At 37.8% G+C, this 19,918-nt stretch overlaps 5 protein-coding genes across 11 annotated transcripts; 2 read left to right on the top strand and 3 right to left on the bottom strand.

The window, feature by feature from the left end:
* Positions 1-484: 484 nt before the first annotated feature.
* Positions 485-2,116, top strand: LOC104808172. 2 transcript variants are annotated; one of them, XM_010533773.2, is made up of 3 exons: positions 485-829; positions 1,301-1,626; positions 1,803-2,116. In XM_010533773.2, the coding sequence occupies exons 1-3, from the start codon at positions 721-723 to the stop codon at positions 2,007-2,009; spliced, it is 642 nt and encodes a 213-aa protein (XP_010532075.1). In that variant the 5' UTR covers positions 485-720; the 3' UTR covers positions 2,010-2,116. The 2 variants fall into 2 exon arrangements, with proteins under 2 accessions (XP_010532075.1, XP_010532076.1); XM_010533774.2 differs by having other exon boundaries at positions 487-829; positions 1,304-1,626.
* A 226-nt stretch (positions 2,117-2,342) lies between these two features.
* On the bottom strand, positions 2,343-5,220 carry LOC104808171 (lysophospholipid acyltransferase LPEAT1-like). 3 transcript variants are annotated; one of them, XM_010533772.1, is made up of 9 exons: positions 4,499-5,219; positions 4,117-4,236; positions 3,960-3,997; positions 3,701-3,765; positions 3,476-3,544; positions 3,198-3,331; positions 2,943-3,083; positions 2,781-2,844; positions 2,343-2,473 (listed from the first exon to the last, which is right to left on the bottom strand). In XM_010533772.1, the coding sequence occupies exons 1-9, from the start codon at positions 5,003-5,005 to the stop codon at positions 2,454-2,456; spliced, it is 1,158 nt and encodes a 385-aa protein (XP_010532074.1). In that variant the 5' UTR covers positions 5,006-5,219; the 3' UTR covers positions 2,343-2,453. The 3 variants fall into 3 exon arrangements, with proteins under 3 accessions (XP_010532074.1, XP_010532071.1, XP_010532073.1); XM_010533769.1 differs by having other exon boundaries at positions 2,467-2,558; positions 4,499-5,220; XM_010533771.2 differs by lacking the exon at positions 2,343-2,473 and having other exon boundaries at positions 2,621-2,844.
* A 267-nt stretch (positions 5,221-5,487) lies between these two features.
* LOC104808170 (probable folate-biopterin transporter 3) lies at positions 5,488-8,282 on the bottom strand. Its single transcript, XM_010533768.2, has 5 exons — positions 7,692-8,282; positions 6,945-7,204; positions 6,770-6,865; positions 6,527-6,697; positions 5,488-6,225 (listed from the first exon to the last, which is right to left on the bottom strand). The coding sequence occupies exons 1-5, from the start codon at positions 8,056-8,058 to the stop codon at positions 5,632-5,634; spliced, it is 1,488 nt and encodes a 495-aa protein (XP_010532070.1). The 5' UTR covers positions 8,059-8,282; the 3' UTR covers positions 5,488-5,631.
* Positions 8,283-10,149: 1,867 nt separating this feature from the next.
* Positions 10,150-12,884, top strand: LOC104808169 (AP2-like ethylene-responsive transcription factor At1g16060). The gene is made up of 8 exons (XM_010533767.2): positions 10,150-10,436; positions 10,556-10,638; positions 10,915-10,923; positions 11,250-11,338; positions 11,494-11,567; positions 11,674-11,724; positions 12,074-12,150; positions 12,278-12,884. The coding sequence occupies exons 1-8, from the start codon at positions 10,276-10,278 to the stop codon at positions 12,727-12,729; spliced, it is 996 nt and encodes a 331-aa protein (XP_010532069.1). The 5' UTR covers positions 10,150-10,275; the 3' UTR covers positions 12,730-12,884.
* A 180-nt stretch (positions 12,885-13,064) lies between these two features.
* LOC104808168 (nudix hydrolase 3-like) lies at positions 13,065-19,558 on the bottom strand. 4 transcript variants are annotated; one of them, XM_010533763.2, is made up of 21 exons: positions 19,361-19,558; positions 18,647-18,790; positions 18,469-18,546; positions 18,225-18,342; positions 18,009-18,142; positions 17,838-17,919; positions 17,667-17,759; positions 17,382-17,488; positions 16,086-16,257; positions 15,648-15,859; positions 15,487-15,568; positions 15,343-15,408; positions 15,156-15,233; positions 14,976-15,071; positions 14,750-14,856; positions 14,496-14,664; positions 14,300-14,383; positions 13,802-13,896; positions 13,614-13,704; positions 13,376-13,522; positions 13,065-13,256 (listed from the first exon to the last, which is right to left on the bottom strand). In XM_010533763.2, exons 1-21 carry the CDS (start codon positions 19,423-19,425, stop codon positions 13,203-13,205), a joined length of 2,274 nt encoding a protein of 757 aa, XP_010532065.1. In that variant the 5' UTR covers positions 19,426-19,558; the 3' UTR covers positions 13,065-13,202. The 4 variants fall into 4 exon arrangements, with proteins under 4 accessions (XP_010532065.1, XP_010532067.1, XP_010532066.1 ...); XM_010533765.2 differs by having other exon boundaries at positions 18,225-18,321; positions 19,361-19,555; XM_010533764.2 differs by having other exon boundaries at positions 17,667-17,753; positions 19,361-19,554.
* Between the last annotated feature and the right edge of the window lie 360 nt (positions 19,559-19,918).

The following is a 19,918-nucleotide window of genomic DNA, read 5'->3' as shown; positions in this document are numbered from 1 at the left end:
ATTTAAATAAAATATAAAATTGTTGTAATAATTTAAAAATATATAATTTACTAGATAACCAAATTATAAAATTTAGTTTTTTTAGAATTTTTTATGTTTTATTTTGATTTATAGATTATTGAAAGTTTAGATTAATATTTTAAAATAAGATATTTAAATATTTTAAACTTAGATATTTATTTATAGTAGTGAAAATTTTAAATGGATTTTTTAAAAAAAAATCGAGAGTTTTTTGGGTGTTTTTTCTCGAACAAAAATTGTATTTTTTTTCGCCACATAAAATAACGATATGTGTCTTACCAAAAAAAAATATAGCGATATGTGGATATATATGCCATTACATTTTCCTAAAATATAAACAAGGTTAGGGATTATTTAAATTTTCCTTTAAAAACGAGGGTAGGAAAAAAAACGAATGCATGAAAAATAAGCTAAGCAGAGGTGGGACCAAGTACGAAAACGATGAGAGACATCTGCTGTCCATTTGTAATCAAAACTCAAACCCCAAGCAAAGACCTCTTCTTCACCAAAACGCCAAATCATTACCGTCTGGGGATTTTCTTCGGATCCCTTGCACGTTATCTTCATCGCCCTCCCTCGTTCTTCTCACTCTCTCTCCAAATTTTCTCTCCACTAATTCTGGGTCTGGTGTTCTTTTCTTTCTTTCTCGTTTCTGGGTTTTGTTCCGTTGTCGGAATTTGATGTGCTGATAGAGATTTGATGGAGAAAGGAGTCAACGAGAGGAAGAAGAAGGTGGACGACGGGTTTTTGGGTGGGTTGTTTCCTGTTTCTACGACCAAGATCGAGTGGAAATCCAGAAAAAGATCAGGTTTTTGTCCAGTTTTTCTGCCTTTTGTTCTTCTATCTTCTCTCTTGTCTCTTTGTGCTGAATTTTTGCTGTAATTCAAGTGCCTGGGTTTTAAGCACATACCCTTTACGCCATGGTTGAAGATTTATTTACCAGTTTCTGGTTTTCTTTCTTGAAACTGTATTTTAGAGATCTAGACTGGCAGAGCCTCGGTCTTGTGATCTTACTCTTACTGTCTCAAAATTTAGGAAAAATGTCAGTGATGAGTTCGTCACTAAACATGTCATTGCTCTTCACAAGATCGAGAAATGATATGTGTCTTATTAATAGCATGACTATCAGTTACAAGGTTCAAACAAAAAAAAAACTTTTGTCAGAGCTTTCGTCTGGTTCGTTTGATGGCGGGGTTTACTTCTGTAGATACAGTCTATACGTTCATGTTGATGTTATATATCAGATCCCCGAGCATTATTAACTCGTCTTCTCCGGCAGCAGCAGTGAAACCAGACAAGACAACGGAAACTGTTGAGAATGAAACACCAGAGAAGAAGGAAACAGCGATGGAAACCGAGAAGGTGGTGGAACCAATGACCACAACCCCTGTCCTTTCCGAGCGTAGAAGAGCTCTCTTCCAGCCGCTTGAACCTGTAGAAAACATCAACGGGAAACGGCCATCGGCCGAGACATTGCTGCCACCGCCAGACTTTGAATCTGCAAACTACCCGAAAGGATGGTTGGTCGGGAAGAAGAGGAAGTTGGTGAACGTTGATGTGGTTGAGAGTATGAGGAGAATTGCTGTCCAAGAAATGAACAGAAAGGTAGATGGAAATTGAACTGAAAAGGGTGGTCGGATGACTTAATGACGGTTGGTTGATGAGAAAACCTAAAATTTCAATTCAAGAAACACCACTTTTAGGTATGAAACTTGGCTAAACGTTTCTGTATGGATGTAGGATTCAACTAACATGTTCGTATTCATATTCGTATTCTGCAGGATCGGGAGATAGATGGGTTAAACGAGCAGTTAGAGGAAGATTCCCGGTGTTTGGAACATCTGCAGCTTCAGCTACTGCAAGAACGAAGCAAACGAACAGAGGTCGAGAGAGAGAACACAATGTTGAAAGAGCAGATTGACATGTTGATGAACATGTTACACGAAGAAGAACCTATTGGAGACAACGAAGAACTAGATGAACCCTAGCTTTTGTCCAAGCATCTGTCTTTACCTATATATCGTCTGTCTTGTTTGTTTATTCTTTGTAGATTTGTTGGTCCAAAAACAGACAAAAAAAAAGAAGCTTAGAAATTGTGGTCCTGCGTCGTTTCTGTAAAATTCAACGTTATACCCATGAAGAACGTCTGAGTGAAACAGAACTTGTATAAACCATCCGTTCCCTATTTCTTGAATTCGGACAAAAAGTAATATGTCGGAAGTCATCAGCCAAGATTTGCAGATCACAAGAGATGCAGTAATCTTCCAAGTTCTTTGGAGAATCCAAGGGAATACAGTGTTTCAGAAACACGACGAGATATATGTGATCATATAAATACGCCCGTTATATTACTAAAAATTTTCTCGTGAGTTTCTGCTATGAATGAAAGAATCGTACAATGAAATATACAGTCGAGGAATTCGAATCCATTGTTAGCTTTTGCATAACAAACCTGCATGAACATGAAAGAGAAGAGATGCTTCAGATTCACAAGCGCAAAGTTCCATCCATCCTGCTTCTCGTCAACAGAGAGTTCTCTGGTTATTGAAAGCATAAACACGAGACAACCTTAAAACATCCCCCACCCGAGAAGTTTGTCTAACAAAGTTTCGATTTTTATTATCAGAGATCCGATCTGTGAATCACGCTCATGGTTTTCGGGCAAATCACTACATTACAGACATTGACAGGCAGAGAGCAAGTTTCATTGAATTATCATTCTTCTTTCTGATGGAAAACACTAGTCAGACTAAGATTACCATTGAGAGTTGCGTGATATATCCGTTTGTCGTTAAGTCCCAAATCCGACAGAATTAAGTTACCCTGCAGGCACAAGAAAAACAGGCGAAATGGGTATCTACGAAATCAAAAACCGACGACGAGTATTATCTCCGTTCAAATCCGTGAAAATAAAACAATACCTCTGAAGCCATTAATCTCCGGACATTACTAGCATAGAGTTTTGGGTCATCTTTCTCTTCCTGGGACGGGTAATATACAGGTAAGTGTATCACCTCCATGTGGTTCACAAACTGACAGAGAAGAAAAATCACATGGCGTGCCTGCAAAGAACATGAATGAAAGAAACAGACTCTTGTAATCTCAACAAAGTAGCTCACATTCTCTAGCAAGAACTTCAAGAAACCATGAGGAATTGTTAAGAGAGAGATCCTCACCCCAGATATTGTATCCCATGCAAGGCTGAAACGCCGATAAGGATATTTTAGAATCACGGGAAGAACAGGAGTCCCAGCCAAAAAAGCACCTGTCTTGAATGTAAGCAAGTAGTCCCCATTGGTAGTTGTCCCTTCTGCGGTGAAACCAAATAACAAACTTATAAGATATGATTCTTTGTTTTGTAAGTGTATCGATCAGGCATGTTATATAACAAGTTAGGGCAGCCATCTTTAGGGTTCTCTAGTGCCGGTTACTTTATTACAAGAACACATTTAACCTGGGTAAAGCATAATGGTTGGAGCAGATTTATTCTGGTATGCTTCTCGGACTCTTTCATTTACAGTGCCTGTAAAGACCAAAAAACGATCAGATATATACTTCAAAGACTATGCAGAGCGGCAATTGAGTGCAGCCAAAAAAATTGGACAAGTTCATCTAGAAAATTTTGTGATCAGAAACATGCAGGCAAGACAACTATTTTCAATTCATATCGGCTACGTACCAGATACGCCCTTGAAGTCGGGTGATTTTGCTTCTCGCTGAACGTAGACACAGCCAAGACATTTGCTGTCAGAGAAAGAAAACAAGCGTTGAGAGATAATGACCAATTTAAGAAAATGCTGGGATGTCCAGAAGAAACACACGAGTTAATTACAGGAACAACCGATGTATCCTTTCATACCCAAATAAAAGAAAAAAAACGATGTTACGAGAATTGTATCTATCATCACAAGAACTCCAATAAGTTGTTCAATGCATACCTGATGATGCCAACAAGAGGAAGTTTGCCCACTGATCTCTTCATCAGAAAAAAGAGCCAATGACACAAAATTAATGCCAAAACACAATTAGATATAATCAACAAAAAAAGTGCAGAAAAGAACATAAACAGAGCCTCCGCATAAGGCATACTAGAACCTTTGCAACGAAACTCGGAAAAGAAGAAGACATATGATACAAAATGTCCAGATACGACACGTGATTAGATACTATAGCTCCTGGTCTTTCAGGTTCCTCAGCTTCGTCATTCTCGCCATTCTGCCACCATAAGAAAAGCTGAACATGAGTTATCCGTAGAAGAAGCACAACCTTGAACCTTATAGCTCACCTTCACCAACAATGAGGACTAAAAAGGAAAAGACTGTATAGTTCCTGTCTCAATAAATTTTGCAACAACCTAAATTCTCTTCTTCTGCCTAATTTTCTTGAAGTACAGACTCTATCAATAAATGTTCGAAAGCTAGTTCCTTTTACAATAAAATCCAACTCCCGGTTTCATCCCAACTATCAGCAGTTATACCTTGTCAGAAGTAGTTTTGGGTTTAGAATCCATGGTCGAATCTCGATAACTCTCATGAATCCAATAGAATCCGAACACGAAGAGCAAAACCCTAGACAGAAATCTCCCACATCGGACTATCACAGCCCTTTTCCATCCTCCCAAGTGAGCATAATCTTCCTGCACCACAACTCCTTCCTCTTCCTCTTCCTCTTCCTCGGCCTCACGATTCGGGGCCGAGAACATTGTACAAACCCTACATATCGAGTAATACATAAATAGAACGCTCATCACCAGGAGGAACCGCAATGGAACAAGAGTCACCATCGCCACTGCGATTTTAATCCTCTCCGTCACCGGAAACGGACCCAGACCCATCGTCCCGTACAAATCCTTTCTCGCGAAAGGCGCGAACTTTTTATCGAGCTCTTCAATGGCGACCGCGGTATCGGAATCCGATTTGAGCAAGGGCCGTTCCTCTTTGCTCGACTGCGGATTCGAATTCACATCCTTGAGCTCCGATTCCATCTTCTCTAAACCCAAAATCGCAATTTTATCCCGAATTAGGTCATCAGGAGTTCGAAATTACAAAAGGGAAATTGGGTTCATCTGTCTGGATGGCGAGAAAATAGATCATAGATCTGGGAAGAATGTCATCGTTGATAACTCTTAGATTTCCCCTGTAGATTTCAGCATTCGTTTATGCTTTGGACTCGCCAAAAAAACTGAAACAGAGGTTCTGATTTGGTGCGACAACCCATACGGTAAAACAATGTGGACAGTATCTATTGACCGTCAGATGCAAACAAGGAACAATAACTTAACGGCGATTAAGATTTTATTATTTGGATAATCCCAAAGTTTTGCATCCGTGATGACAATCATTAAATGCGTCAAAGAGTCCAAAACTGATCATAACACAACTCTCAGTTGGAAACAAATTCCAACCACTTTTTTTTAAAAAACACTCTTTTGTTTCTTTATCAAAAAATCATAGAACTATTCTAAAATTATGAAAATGTAATTATTTTTATATTTATTAAAAATTATAAAATTCGAAATCATAGGTATAAGATGCGATTTCAAATATCAATAACTCTGAAACATCCTAAAAAATCTGGTTCCCGTCCTGTCCAACCACTGCATCAAATGGATCAAGCTTCTGCGCCTAAGAGAGCAGACATCTCAACGTTGTCAGATTCCAGAACAGCTTCGCCTGTTCTGTTCTTCAACATCTCTGTCGGAAGAACGAACGAGTTTGGATCAGAATTCGGAATCAAAAACACCAATCCGATCGGAATCAGCCTCAACAAACTCCTGATCACGATAGCCAACCAGAGATTATCAAACTCCGTACGCGTAACCTTCAAGCCATGAAGTAAAATCCCTCCGCCCCACGAGGAGATAAAGTGTCCAACATGGTCGATCGACATGAGCAACGCAAAGAACGTTCCCTCCATGCCAGAAGGGCAAAGCTTGGAGCTCAGAACCAGGAGAGGCAGCCACTTGATTCTACTGATCATACGAGAGACCACCTCGTCTATGACGATGAAGAAGTAATCTGGAATACCCATCTTCAGATTAACGCGGAGGACTAATACCAAATCCAGAAGTCCGGATAGAACCGAGAGGGAAAGTGCCCAGAAGATCACGTTCCGGAAAGGGAAGTTCTTTAGAAAGTTTTGGTAAAGAAGTATACCCACAAGGGAACCAACAGCTCCAAATGAGAGAATGGATCCAACTGCTTCCTGTTCATCAGAAATTAACCTAAAACATTAGAGAGATCTTTGAAACTGTTGTCGAGATTCTCCGTAGAAGGAACTTGAGGCTCAAAAACCGAAAATGTGTGGAAAGGATGGGAAAGTTTTTTTTTTAATAATCCGAAAATTCACTGAACATCTGGTCCAACTACATCTCCCAGAGAACCAGGAAAGTCTCAATACACGTCTCCACGCTTGGGTTTGAATACAGGGTCAGAACATACTTTGCATATTATCTTATCACTAAACCATCCAAACTTGGGTGAAAGAATCGGAAAGTTGACCCTACCTTTGAAAATAAAGGCCCGTCCTTTGAATCTGTGTACCAATAGAACATGCCTTCATGGATGTGCAAGCTCAATGCAGCGGACAAGAACAGAAACAAGCATGGTCTCCACACCTCGCCATATTGAAAAGTTTTCCATATTGATTTTCCAGCCTCCATGAACTTCTCATTCACCTGATGGCAGAGATATTCGATTAGAAAACGGTATATTAAATACGGTCGGACCAAAGGGTACCACAAAGTTACCCGCTTGCGACCTAAACTTCGAGAAGGAGATTCGTTCAGAAGCATCCCGGCCATAACAACTAATCCTGCTGTCAAACTGAGTAAACCATACACGCCCTGCCAATAACGAGTAAATTGTAAAGAACCGAAAACACAGTTTAGTCTCGTTTAACATAACAGAGAAAAGAAGATCTACCTTGGGGCCGAATAAGTGTACCAAAAGGCCACTTAGAGATAAACCCACTAAAGATCCTACCGAGGAGCTTATGCCACATAAACTTTGCATATCGCTGGCAAGTGAGGGATTGCTTATGCTACATTGCGTTACACAAGCGTCAATCGTTACATCTGCTACCGCAACTCCAGCACTTCCTGCCACAAGAGAGGACAATGCCAATGCAAGATCCAGATTCCTGTGCAGCGACAGTACCAGCATAGAGATCATAGCGAGAAGGCCTGCAACAAATCGTTACAAGGCCTGAAGGTTAACCATCTCCATCATCTTCGGGCGAAACATCACGAGGCGGGATTATTAAAAGGAGTGATTATTGATTAACTCATACAATTGCTCAGCATATTCCCCGAACGATGAGAACTCGAGCCTAGGACAAGAAACCAAACTACTCATTGACTGGAATCAAGATGTCCTATCAGTGTGATGGTGAGAATTTGATGAACAACATCAGCCATAAAACCGCACACGGGTATTATAGCAACTGCCTACTGAATCTTATAAAAGGTTCTAAACTTCAGATTATTTTCACAATCCTGAGTCAATTTGAACCATTAATAGTATAAACCGAAACTTCTAGTTGTCAATCATGAAAATACCATTATCGCAACAGATTCAAGAACAGTGGTAAGTGAATCGAGTACTTTCTTTCAAGAACAGTGAAAGAAGCAGAATGGTGACTGTTCCATAGGCAATGACGTGAAATTTTACCGGCGAAAATGAAATACGGCCGTCGCCGGTAACCCAGAACCGGAACAACATCAGTGAACAATCCCCAGATTGGTTTAACGATCCAAGGGATCTGAATCACACCAACGTACACCTGTGCTTCGGAGGGTTGTACTTTTTGCTCATCCTTCAAGTAGTATTGCGTGCTGACTTTGCTGAGGCCATGGCCAAGTCCTTGGCTGACGCCATAGACGATGATCACACCCAGGAAGAAACTCCAATGGAGCTCGTCAATCAACATTCTTAGCCACCGCACGGGCCGTCGCAGGATCAAATCTAGAAGCCCTTCTTGCTTCTGCTGGTGGGTTCTCCTCGAAACGTCGTCGTGCTGACGAGGACTGGTCTCCATCCCTGCTTCCTCCGCTCGGTCCACTACTGAAGCGAAGAAGAAATTTAGGGTTTTGAGGGATGAACGGAGAAGCAGAGGGGATTCGGCGTCTTGGGTCGATGGGCATCACTCGAATCGATTTCCAATCTATGCACGTGAATCGAAATCTGGAAAACTTTTTTCTCCTACTAATTTGTTCCGTTGTCTATGTTATTGCAGCCGCCTGCTGACGGCACGAATGAAGTCACACTCGCACACAAACAAGAAAGCATGAACATTTTTTTATTTCTGTAAAGTATCAAAATGTCAAAAGTCATTGTATCAGATTTTTGTAATTATTATCAAATTTCAATCTTGTTTCTGCCTTGAAATGTCTTCAGTAGGGTGTTGAAGATCAATCTACAGTTCCCACCTCACTGTTTGAACAAGAACATTGTTCTGACAAAAAAAAAAACTCGTTTCACTTCGTGCAAGTATTCTGAATCTCTGGTTGTCTGCTTCATGACAGTTCCGTTCTTCGTCAAGGGATGAAGCGATCGGACGAGACCGTTCATTCATGAAATGAAAACGACAGGACATGAATGGTCGAGGCTGTTCTAGCCTCCATTAATGGCCCGTTTGAACACCGAAACAGAAGATAAATTTAGGAGGGAATGAGACATGAGAGTTTAAATTTATGTTTGACTCTCCTTTTTTTTTTTGCAAAAGGGGAGAAGGAGAGGAAGCTATAGAGTTAATTTCAATTCTTCAGATGAATTCTCGTGCTTTTTTCACATAAATGCGTGTAGTTAATCATATTTTTTTTTGCTAACATAGGGAAAACGTTTTTAAATAGTTATTTTTAAAATTGGTTGGTAGTTGATATGAGTTTAAAGTTTTCGTTTTCTTACCATATAAAAAGCATTTGAAACTCGTTCTTTAAAATTGATTAGTTGGTTGATGTTATATAATATCAAGTTTAAATATTTACGTCTGAATCTAAATTCAGCAAACTGTCGACTTTTTTTTTTTGGGGGGGGGGGGGGTAAGAATATGCAAACAAAGTTATATATAATCGTAATGTTGTAACATTTTTGGAGCAAAATATCATATCATAGTTACATTTAATTCATTACAAAGCATGTGAAATGTTAATGTAGAAGGTATATACATTTTTACATAAGCACAGTACTGTAACCATGATGAAATAGAAATGTTTTTATTGTTTATTATTCGAGTCAAAGCAGGGCCATAATCTAAAGTTACATGCTAATTCTTAAACCCATGTGAAACTTGAAATCTTTGTGATCGTATTACGTGCGACTTTTTCTTTCTTTCAATTTTTACATCAATATACGTGATTATTAATTAGTCCCAACCAATGTATATCAATATTTTAAAAAAAAATTGTTTGCTTAATGATACCAATCGCACAAGTTTTTATAAATTTAGTATCTTATGAATGTGCAATTTAAAAAGGATATTTTTAAAAATAAAAAATATTTTAGATTTAAAAATATCTTCCAAATTCTAATCTACAATATCTTAACAAATAATTTAAAATACAAAGGAATAATAGATTTTTTAAAAGATTTGAAATCTCCTCTTAAGTTTTTTTAAACATTTCTAAAAATATTAAATGCAACAAAACTACACATGTAACTACTAATGGTATTATTTTTGACACCGTATTGTGTTAGAACCTAAATAAATTTTAAAATAAAAATATTGCATATGTTTAAAAAAAAACTCTTTTTTTTTTTCACATAACGTTCTAAATAAATCCGACAGAAGCCGGAACCCATCACTAGACTTTTGGAAGTATTCTGCTTCTGTCGGGTTTCCTGTGTTTTTTATTTCATGACAGAAGTTGATCTTAGGATGTTTTATATGAAAAATAAACATAACTATCGTAGTAAATACATTAAAATAATATGCATATAGTTATAGTTTTAATTTTATCCATATTTTCACATAACCCGTGTACATTCGATTTTGCGAATACCCGTAAATTGGAGTACCCACTGTTCCCACCCCCTATAAGAAGTATAATTAAGAGAACCCCAAACGAAATATAAATGACAATTATAATAACGAAAGCAATATTAATAGCCATTGAACCAAAAAAAGAAAAAAAAAGGAAAGTGCGTATATTTTTTTCTCTTTGATTTAAATACTCTACCGGTTCCCACGTATTATCTCCCTAAGCCCCTCACTTCCCCTCCTTCTTCTTCTTCTTCCCTTCTACTTCTTCCGTTAATGGGAAAGGTTTCTCGCCGGAGCAAGAAGACCGTCGACGAGTCGGGAGGCGCGATGGCTTCCGCGTCCGCGTCCACGGGTCAGAAAGCCAAACGCACGCGGCGTTCTCTGCCGCGAGACGCTCCTCCGCAACGCAGCTCTGTCTACCGCGGCGTCACCAGGTGTCCCTTCCTCTCCCGCGGCGGCGCCGTTTTGCCGACACGTCCCTTCTTTCACGTAAAATAAATAATATTTTCCCATTGTGTTAATTATTTTTTTTTTCCAATTAATTAATTTGTAGGCATCGGTGGACGGGCCGATACGAAGCGCATTTATGGGATAAGAATTGTTGGAACGAGACGCAGAACAGAAGAGGAAGACAAGGTCGGTCTTTACATGCATATATATATATATATGCATACACATACATATTATATATGTGTACATAATTATAAAGAAAACATAGTTAATTTTTTTTTCTGATTAGATTTGGTCATGATGAAAAAATCCGGAACTCCATTTTCTCCTGGGAGTTCGTAGTTAGCGTTCTCTTGAATTTTTATTTTATTTTTTATATATTTTTTTTTCTTCATTTTGTAATGATCTCGTGATGCTGATGGGCTTGGAATTGGGCGATAAATGCTGGCTCATCAAGCGCAGTATATTTAGGTGAGTTTACCCATATCCGTTTCATTTTTATATTTTATTTTTTCATTCATATTCTAAATAGGATTACAATAAATAATTATATTTATTTGGTTGCAGAACATTGGATCTCCCCCATGTCTAGATTATCCCTCTAATTTTAAGATATTTTATTTTAGAAATATAATTTCAATTTTCAATTTAGAATGTGAATACATTGTATCTAGAGAGATGAATGAATTAATAAAATAAAATAAAAATCCCATATAATCTCTCAAACAATTTTTTTAGAGATAATAGAGACTATTTCTTTTTTTTTTTTGTAATTTCTATTTTGGGTATGGATATAGGGGCATATGACGACGAGGCAGCAGCAGCACGTGCTTACGACTTGGCGGCATTGAAGTACTGGGGACGAGACACCATCTTGAACTTCCCTGTAAATTTTCTCGGAATCCAAACAGAAAAATTAGGAAAGGAAAAAAAAACGCCCCATGCATGATCTTTGTTGTCGACGACAGTATGCATTACGTGTTGTCGGAAAGGAATGTGATGTTCATAAGCTTTTGTTCTTTTTCTTTGGTGTAATCTTAGGTGGCCAGCTATGAAGATGACCTAAAAGAAATGGAAGGTCAGTCCAAAGAAGAGTACATCGGGTCTTTGAGAAGGTATTTTATAGTTATTATTAGTAATTCAATCGATAATTTTTAATTTAAAAACTTGTAATCGAATTAATTAGTTAATCACGGTCTTTTAATTATACTTTTGGCACAGGAAAAGCAGTGGATTCTCCCGTGGTGTATCAAAGTATAGAGGGGTTGCGAGGTAAAAATCTTAAATAAATATAATACTAATTGGGGTAGGATAGATATTTTTGGTCTTGATACATTAAAATTCAATTACAAACGAATAAAATGTAACTATATTTGAACTGAATTCGATCTAAAACTATATTATATAACAGTAGTTTTAGAATTAAATTAATTGAATTCAAATCAAATACGAAAAAACCAAACATTTATTTATGCGTAATTTTTTTTCTTAATAAAGCCCAAATTGAATTGAAAATTGAGATAAACAACTAAATGGATATAGTTAAAATATTTGAAAACCATTGTGTTTAAAATTGAATTACACATTTGTAATTATATAATGTTTTTATGTAAATTTGCAGGCATCACCATAACGGGAGATGGGAGGCTCGAATTGGAAGGGTATTTGGCAACAAGTATCTATACCTTGGAACATATGGTATTTCAATTTCTTCTTTATTTCTACCTTTTTTTTCCTAGTTAACAACTAGCACGGAAGTTCTTAAGAAGTCTGTATTATTCCCCAAAGTTTTTAAATGTTCAATTTACACCCCCTTTCCTGACAGCTACGCAAGAAGAAGCGGCCATAGCATACGACATCGCGGCCATAGAGTACCGCGGACTTAACGCCGTTACCAACTTCGATCTCAGCCGTTATCTCAAATTCCTCTCGCCGGGAAACCTTACCGACGGCAAGCTTCATCTTCCGGCGAATCCAAATTCCGACACGAACCCGTCTTCCGACCCGAGCCATCATCATGAGTCCGAATCATCACAGGAGCAGACATCATCGTATTCTCCTTCGGTGGCGAGGTTCTTGCTGTCGCCTTCGAAGGTGAAGGAGATCATCGAACCATTGACGCCGGCGGAGATTGCTCGGCCTGGCCGGAGCTTCCCGGGAGATATTCAGACGTACTTCGGCGGTCAAGATCCCGGCAAGCTGATGACGGAGGAGGACGTGATTTTCGGGGAGTTAGATTCTTTCATTTCGCCGGAGTTCTACAGCGAGCTTGGGTGATTGTTCAAGAGTACTTTCTGGATTGGATATTCTTTTCAGATCCCTAAAAGAAAGAAAAACAAATCTGGGAATATCAAAGGATTGATATTGATAATGTTTTTATATGCTTCCAATAAACATCACGTGCATCAATTATTTTGTTTTTCTTGAGTGAATTGTGTGATACAGTCAAAGAAATTGGTGTGACTCAGATTTAAAAAAAAAAAGTCAAATAATTATTCCTAAAACAAGAAAGGAAAATAAGAAACAAAAATGGAGTAAACAAAGAGTTTGTTTTTTTTTATTCATTGCACACAGCTTATAAGCCTTATTTTTTATTGTAAAACACATAGAAATGAAAAAAAAACACAAAAAACAATTTTATTCAATAACTGCCCTTTTTATTTATTTATTTAATTGGATAAGGCAAAACCCAAATGGCCTTCACTTTATTCAGAAATAAACCGACATTATGGTTCCCCCACGGCTCTCTCTCACTCCATCATCGAATCCGCTATTGGAAATGTGGGAGCTATATCAGTCGGTACCTACATACAAAGACACTTTGAATCAGTAAGATCATTATAAAAGATCACACCTTTAACCATTTCATTACAAAAAGGTTGTACCTTTAACGAACGATTCTATTAAAAAAAAAAGATCCCACCTTTATACTCTCAAGCTTATCCAGAGCTGTCTTCAATGGCTTTGTTATAGTGCAGTACTTGTCAAGAAGCGATGATGCTGCGTTTTTGTCGCCTCTTGCTTGTATGGTGAGTATCTCGTGGCTTAGACTCTCAACCCCGTCTTCCACCTTTTGAACATTATCAAGATTCTTATGTTTGTTTTCAGGGTCTCGGAGATTACAGTGTTGGGAAGTTATTTGACAGAGTTCACGTACGTACCTTTGCGAAATCGACGGAGAATGTGTTATCGTCGTGGAAAACGAAGGCGCCCTTCTCGTATAACCAGTTGAATTGCAGCGCCTGTCCTTTACTGAAACGTTTTCGGGGGGAAAAGAGAACGGAAACAGCGATATCAGTAGCTATGCATACGGACTGGTTTAAGGATAAGATGGTCGATAAATTATTACCCGTGAGCTTCTGTGAGGCCAAACCGGACAGAGCGGAAGCACCCTGCTAGGAAGGAAACATACATGGTCTCTTTCATAGCCTCTGAAAGCAAACCCTGTCAAGACAATATCGGTCCCGGTGACTAAACAAATTTTGGGTTCTGTTCCGTTATATTCGGGTTCGACCATTTCGATATTAAGAAAACTACGACCATTCGATTTTTATATTGTTTTCCGTTTAGGTTTTGGTTTTTGTTGACAAAAACACTCATTTTTTAAGAAATTTTTTCTGTTATTTTTTTTCCCAGTTTGGTTTGGTTCGGTTCGAATTCAATTTCTTTAAAGAAATCATAGCATTCAGGTTTTATATCATATTCGGTTCAAATTCGGTTCGATTACGGTTGTGTTGGTGCGATTACTCGGTTATTAACCAAATTAGTAACCCCTAATCTAACCTATGCTTTATAAGTTGGAATCAGATGTAAAAATTTCCCTTAAACAAGTAAAGTTAAAATGGACCTTGGTGATGAGAAATTTCAGTGCCCAAAGACCGGCGATGTCTGCTTTCGCTTCTTCCATAGCAGAATGGAGTTCTTGCAGTTCCTATATTTAAAACAAAAAATAAAAGAATTAGGACACTGAGTAGAACATGTAAAAACTAGACTTTATAGTTAGTTTCCCCGTTGTACAGGATCATAGATGAAAAACAACGGACCTGTCTGACAGTAGAAGTTCGGCCGTCGGGAAGAGTGATGGTATGAGGACCGATCCCGTGGCAGCACTCGTGACAAATGGTATGCGTGAAGTAAGAGTCGAAGTCAACAAACTTCCTCTGTTCTTCGCTGATGCAGATTTCGGCTATCGGCTTAAGAATATGCTTGAACCTGCCATGGAAATGTTAAGTTTACACGACTACGGAAACTTTGGAAAATGTGACACCGGAGCATATGGAGGAAAAACGATATTTACTTCGCTTCTTGAACGTTCTTTAGCATAACCATCGACGTTCCTCTTGCTTTTACGATCCGTTCATCGTTCGGTAAATTGTAGGCAACAATTTGAGGACCCCTCACATCCTGGCTCATGATATCCAGATAAATTAACATCAAAGGAGAATGATAAAAAAAGGTTTTTTCCTATACTAGAACCATGCTTTAGTTGAAAAAAGTCATGAAATTTGTATGGAGACACTTACTCCTGCATTGTAAATTAGCTGGATGACCCGGATCGGAGCAGCAGTTACCTCTTTCGATTTGTACATATTGTCGAGCGGAAGATTTTCTTCCAAAAGCTACAACATAAAATCGGTGTTTTCGTGGGAGAAACCGAAAAAAACGTAAAAAGGTTCGACGGCTGGGACAAGAGTAGCATATACCTTTAGATTGTCCCCGAAGAGTTTGAGATCGGATGTGGCTTTATCGTCTCGAATTCCAATGAACGCTTCAAACGTAGCCTTAATTATATGAATCACAAAAGATTAAAAACACCTCTTGTGCAGAGTGTAGTAGATTGGCTCTAAGCGACTGAGTTTAAGTATAGATTGCAATGTAAGCTATTTTTACCTTGTATCCGAAGAGTTCGTCTTGGTATGTCTCGTAAGGACCGATAGTAATATCCAATTTCGAATCCTGCAGAATAAGAATTGAAACGTTCTCATCATCCAAACAACTCGATATAGCCACAAGGGATCGGATAAAGTGTGTTACCAAATCCATCCATGCGATGTCCGATTCGTAGTAGTCGTTCGAGAGAAAGGCATCAGCCTTGCTGTGTAGAAGCTTCTTCAAACTATATAAAAGAATAAAACATGAAATCACGTCTTTCTTTTATTTTTTTTGCAAAGGTAAGAAACCGAAATGCAATATACCTCGGTGAACTAGATAGGTCTCCGGCTTTGTGCAACAGTTCAGAAGCTTTTACGAGGAAAGGACGATATATTTCCGAATAGGGAGTGCTATAGAGACCCGAATTAGAGTCTGACAACCTATTAGCTTCACCTTGTCTCCTTATAACACTGAAAAACCCCGTGACATCATGTTTTTGCTCTTCCTCGAGACTGTTGAGCCATGACGTAAACTCCTAAAAGATTTCAAGAACACAATTGTTACTGTTGAAATGAAGAAAACATCAAAAAGAAAAAAGATAAAATAACCTCGTTTGTCGTTTATTGCTACATCTCTTATCTTGTTTTCTTTATTTAAAGAGTTACTACGGGTTATAAGAAAGAGGAGGGGGATGGAAAAACCAGAGGGCGGACAAAAATTTTCGGCACAAGTAAGGATAGATGTACGTGGTGAGTACTTACTGCTTTATCCATGTCGGGAGGATAGAAGTTAGCGCCGGGAGGCTTGATCAAAGGAAACGCTGCTCTATATTCAAGGCCCTTCCATCCAGCAATCGACTTTGTTGCATCAGGACACAACTTCACCGCCGAATCTGCAGTAGTCAAGAATGCTTCATTTTCATCGAGGGAAGACCTACATGAATATATGTAACATGAAATATTAGTACCAGATGAATATATATATATATATGAAAAATAAAAAAAACACACTAAAATTTTAAATTTTGACAAAAAATAAACACTGGACTTTTATTTTATCAAATAAATATTAAACTTTTTAAATTTAACAAAATAAACACCTATCTCTTCAACGATTGTCAAAATAAACAAAATAACTGACATGATACAATGAGATGCAAACACGTCAGGTTATTTTATTTAGTTGTTTTGACAATCGAAAAAAGTTCATATATTTTTTTGGATCACTAAAAAGGTTCAATATTTTTTGACAATCGAAGAAAAGTTTATGTATTTTTTGGATCGCTTAAAAAATTCTATGTTTTTTTAGATTCATTTAAAAAATTTAATATTTATTTGACAAAAAAATGAAGTTCGATGTTTTTTTTAATCGAAGTTGAAAAGTTCAGTGTTGTTTTGGGGATTTTACCATATATATATATATATGGCTTCTTTTTATTGTAATAATACTACATATTCTCCTAAAACAAACATCAATGTTCGAAATTTTGCCGAATTAGGGTATTGGAATGTGAGTGAGTAAATTCACGGAATTCAGACATTGGAAGTGAATTTTAGTACATGGCCCCAAAAAATGAAATTTTCTAATTTAGCATAGGAAAAATTCCAAAAAAAACACACTAAACTTTTTAATTTTGACAAAAAATACTGAACTTTATTTTTTGTCAAATAAACATTAAATTTTAAAAAAGAATATAAAAAATACTGAACTTTTTAAATGATCCAAAAAATATATGAACTTTTATGGGATTATAAAAAAAACACTGAACTTTTTTAGTGATCCAAAAAAATACATGAACTTTTTTCGATTGTAAAAAAAACTAAGTAAAATAATTTGACGTGTTTGCATCTCGTTGTACTACATCGGTCATTTTGTTTATTTTAAATGTTTGTTTTATCAAATCTAAAAAGTTGAATGTTTGTTTTATCAAATCTAAAAAATTGAATGTTTGTTTGATAAAATAAAAAGTTTAGTGTTTTTTTGTCAAAATTTAAAAGTGGAGTATTTTTTTTTGGGATTTTCCAGCATAGCATATGGTTAGCTTAGATGATAATCACCATGGACACTTGTTGATGAGGAAGTATGCCCATTTCAGTTTATCCAGTTCTGATGCATTTGCACTCTCCTTCAGCCAATCTCTTAAAGCTGGATTGTTGCACCAAACCTGATTCATAGAACAACATATCACACTGATCATGGAGAATATCGTAACTATGGTAATAATCTAATACTCATTATGCCCCTCAATGAACTAAATCCGATCTAAAAAGAGCATGGAATATGACATATCATATCGACAAACAGAGAGAAAATTCTCTTAAAGCTTTGTAGATCCAGAAAACCTGCTCGTAGAATATGTCATCGACAATTTTCGCAGCTTTCACAATTAGACGCAGCGCCTTTTGATCCGCCTCGGAAAGTTCTGTCAACTGCGTCTAGGAATACGAGGAATCTATCTCAAAAACACCAAAAACGATAAATAGTCCATATGATAAAGATCGCAAAGTCGAGACCTGTGCTTCAAGTGTGACAGGAGCATATCTCTGGAGTTGCTTCTGCAGAGATAAACTACGTTCCTCGGTGTTCACTTGGTACCTTTTTTTTTTATCACAATCAAGGAGAAAAACCCATGTACGTTAACAATATTCATTAGACCGGACATAATTTACTCGTGATGTACATACCTTCGCTTGATTATGCCAAATATTTGGCCGTAATCTCCATTTACGTCATGTGGCACGTAAGAAGGATCTTCCTTAGCCAGAAGACTTCTGTATTCTTCGTAAGATATGTATTTTATAGCGGAGACTTCCTCATCCTATCAAAAAAGAAAAAGAAAAAGTTTTAAGATAAAAGGAGAGATTTCTATAGGATTACATTGAGGCAATGATAATTCTCACCTGAAGTGCAAAGGCCTCCAATGGAATCGGATCCAGAATTGTAACGAGATACACATCATTGAACTCGTTATTCACGTATTTGCCATCGTTGGTGACACTGTGCGTAATAGAAGAGCAGCTTGTATTTTTATAATATGGTATTCCAAATTGGATTTTGGAGACACCAAATCATATTCTGCTTAGGTAAGGCCAAAGAGATGTGAAAATATATATCAGCTGTTGAAGTGAGATGGAATGAACAAACCCTTGTTGCAGAGAGGCAGATATCTTTTCAAAGGCATCCTTTGGAAGTTCTATGCCCAGCTCCTCCTGAAGCCCCTGCCTGGACAAAACACACGAAACATGTTGAAGGAATCATCTTTGTTTCTCTTATCCAAAATGGACGAACGATCAATCATATGAGTGGAGCTAGATCCACTTACTGGGCGGACATAAGCGACGAGCCACCAGCTGGTATATGACAGCTGGAGATGTCCCACTGAGCTGGCCGTAAATCTTTTTTCTCAGGACGGCGTCGGAGGAGAAGTTCTTGCGTACTCTCTACGAAAATCCAGACATGAACTCCCCTACAAGAACACATTTTGATACATAAGACATAATATGGGAATGATGTATATCACAGAAAGCAAAATGGCTACAAGCCACTTCTCAGTGCACAGATCATAAAATGGCATTGAGGCTGTTTACAGAAATGTTTCGTTTTGTCAAAAAATTTCGTAAATGCAATAACTGAATCGAATTTCTCTGAACTCGTTGGGTGTTGGTTTAGGTTTCGTATTCAGATTCCTTGTTTCCTTTTCCGCAGTGATGTATCTGCTTACGAGTCTGATTGGCCAAAGGGCATAAATGGTCTATAATCCACAACCACATGTTTTGTCCTGAAGGAGACTGAGTGGGGTATTTCCCCTGAAGGGTTTTGATTGGTTGACGGGTCAGAGATGAATCAAACCAAAGAGGAAAGAAAAGGGTGGAAATTTCTGACAAGGACCGAGTCTGTCACCGTACAGACAAAGATTCGGTAAAATATCTCAATTAATTTATGTACGAATAGAATTTCAGGGCTTTGATGGGGGTATAGCCAAATTACGAAAACACAAGCCAAAAGGGAATCTTTTTTTTTTTTTTACACCACATGCCTGGGTTTGGACACGCCGTTCTTCTCGCCGGTTTTGTTCAGAACGTCGATTTGATCGCCCCCCATCTCTCTCTCTCTCTCTTTCTCTCGTGTGTGTTGGTTTGATTGTGTCGATTGGCTTGCGAGTGCCGTATTTATAGAAGGAAAATCTGTGCCGAAATTAAAAACGTTGGGTTATTTCGCCATCTCTCTGAGCTGTGCATGTCCCTTAGGATTGAAGTCTTTCAACTACCGATACCGCTGAAACCGAACCTGATCATTTATTAATTTCATGATCATTTCGATCCATATCTTCTCCTCCATTCCATTTTCAGAAAGAAAAAAGATCTACTTCAATTCTTACACCCTATACTGAAGATCAGAGTCCAAGTGTTGAAGAAAAGGACCCTCTTTTTCTCTTGTTTTTTTAACTTCTTGACACGACACTCTACAGATGCAAGTTCCCTTGCCAGCCGAGTGTCGTGTCGCCGGTGAAGAGGATCACGTTGACCCATTTGGTGCAATAAACGTTTATTTATCCGTGTGATTAAACAGAAAGATTCACCCTTTTGGAATGCCG

This window comes from Tarenaya hassleriana, unplaced genomic scaffold (genome assembly GCF_000463585.1).
Source record: "Tarenaya hassleriana unplaced genomic scaffold, ASM46358v1 Cleome14, whole genome shotgun sequence".
Classification (NCBI taxonomy): domain Eukaryota; kingdom Viridiplantae; phylum Streptophyta; class Magnoliopsida; order Brassicales; family Cleomaceae; genus Tarenaya; species Tarenaya hassleriana.
Note: the sequence above shows the minus strand (reverse complement) of the source record. Positions and strands in the feature narration are given on the sequence as shown.

What these genes read in the sequence shown, in the direction of transcription:
- LOC104808172 (XM_010533773.2), top strand. Translation starts at nt 721, where the DNA reads ATGGAGAAAGGAGTCAACGAGAGGAAGAAGAAGGTGGACGACGGGTTT. An exon ending in GAAATCCAGAAAAAGATCAG is followed by an intron (nt 830 to 1,300) that starts GTTTTTGTCCAG and finishes CTTCTCCGGCAG; the next exon opens with CAGCAGTGAAACCAGACAAG. An exon ending in TCCAAGAAATGAACAGAAAG is followed by an intron (nt 1,627 to 1,802) that starts GTAGATGGAAAT and finishes CGTATTCTGCAG; the next exon opens with GATCGGGAGATAGATGGGTT.
- LOC104808171 (XM_010533769.1), bottom strand. Translation starts at nt 5,005, where the DNA reads ATGGAATCGGAGCTCAAGGATGTGAATTCGAATCCGCAGTCGAGCAAA. An exon ending in CGACTTCAAGGGCGTATCTG is followed by an intron (nt 3,545 to 3,700) that starts GTACGTAGCCGA and finishes TGGTCTTTACAG; the next exon opens with GCACTGTAAATGAAAGAGTC. An exon ending in ATATCACGCAACTCTCAATG is followed by an intron (nt 2,559 to 2,780) that starts GTAATCTTAGTC and finishes TTCAATAACCAG; the next exon opens with AGAACTCTCTGTTGACGAGA.
- LOC104808170 (XM_010533768.2), bottom strand. Translation starts at nt 8,058, where the DNA reads ATGGAGACCAGTCCTCGTCAGCACGACGACGTTTCGAGGAGAACCCAC. An exon ending in GAAGTTTAGGTCGCAAGCGG is followed by an intron (nt 6,698 to 6,769) that starts GTAACTTTGTGG and finishes CTCTGCCATCAG; the next exon opens with GTGAATGAGAAGTTCATGGA. An exon ending in ACGGGCCTTTATTTTCAAAG is followed by an intron (nt 6,226 to 6,526) that starts GTAGGGTCAACT and finishes TCTGATGAACAG; the next exon opens with GAAGCAGTTGGATCCATTCT.
- LOC104808169 (XM_010533767.2), top strand. Translation starts at nt 10,276, where the DNA reads ATGGGAAAGGTTTCTCGCCGGAGCAAGAAGACCGTCGACGAGTCGGGA. An exon ending in GTCTACCGCGGCGTCACCAG is followed by an intron (nt 10,437 to 10,555) that starts GTGTCCCTTCCT and finishes ATTAATTTGTAG; the next exon opens with GCATCGGTGGACGGGCCGAT. An exon ending in TCTATACCTTGGAACATATG is followed by an intron (nt 12,151 to 12,277) that starts GTATTTCAATTT and finishes CTTTCCTGACAG; the next exon opens with CTACGCAAGAAGAAGCGGCC.
- LOC104808168 (XM_010533763.2), bottom strand. Translation starts at nt 19,425, where the DNA reads ATGGGGGGCGATCAAATCGACGTTCTGAACAAAACCGGCGAGAAGAAC. An exon ending in AACGGCGTGTCCAAACCCAG is followed by an intron (nt 18,791 to 19,360) that starts GCATGTGGTGTA and finishes GTGTTCTTGTAG; the next exon opens with GGGAGTTCATGTCTGGATTT. An exon ending in CTCATCAACAAGTGTCCATG is followed by an intron (nt 16,258 to 17,381) that starts GTGATTATCATC and finishes ATATTCATGTAG; the next exon opens with GTCTTCCCTCGATGAAAATG.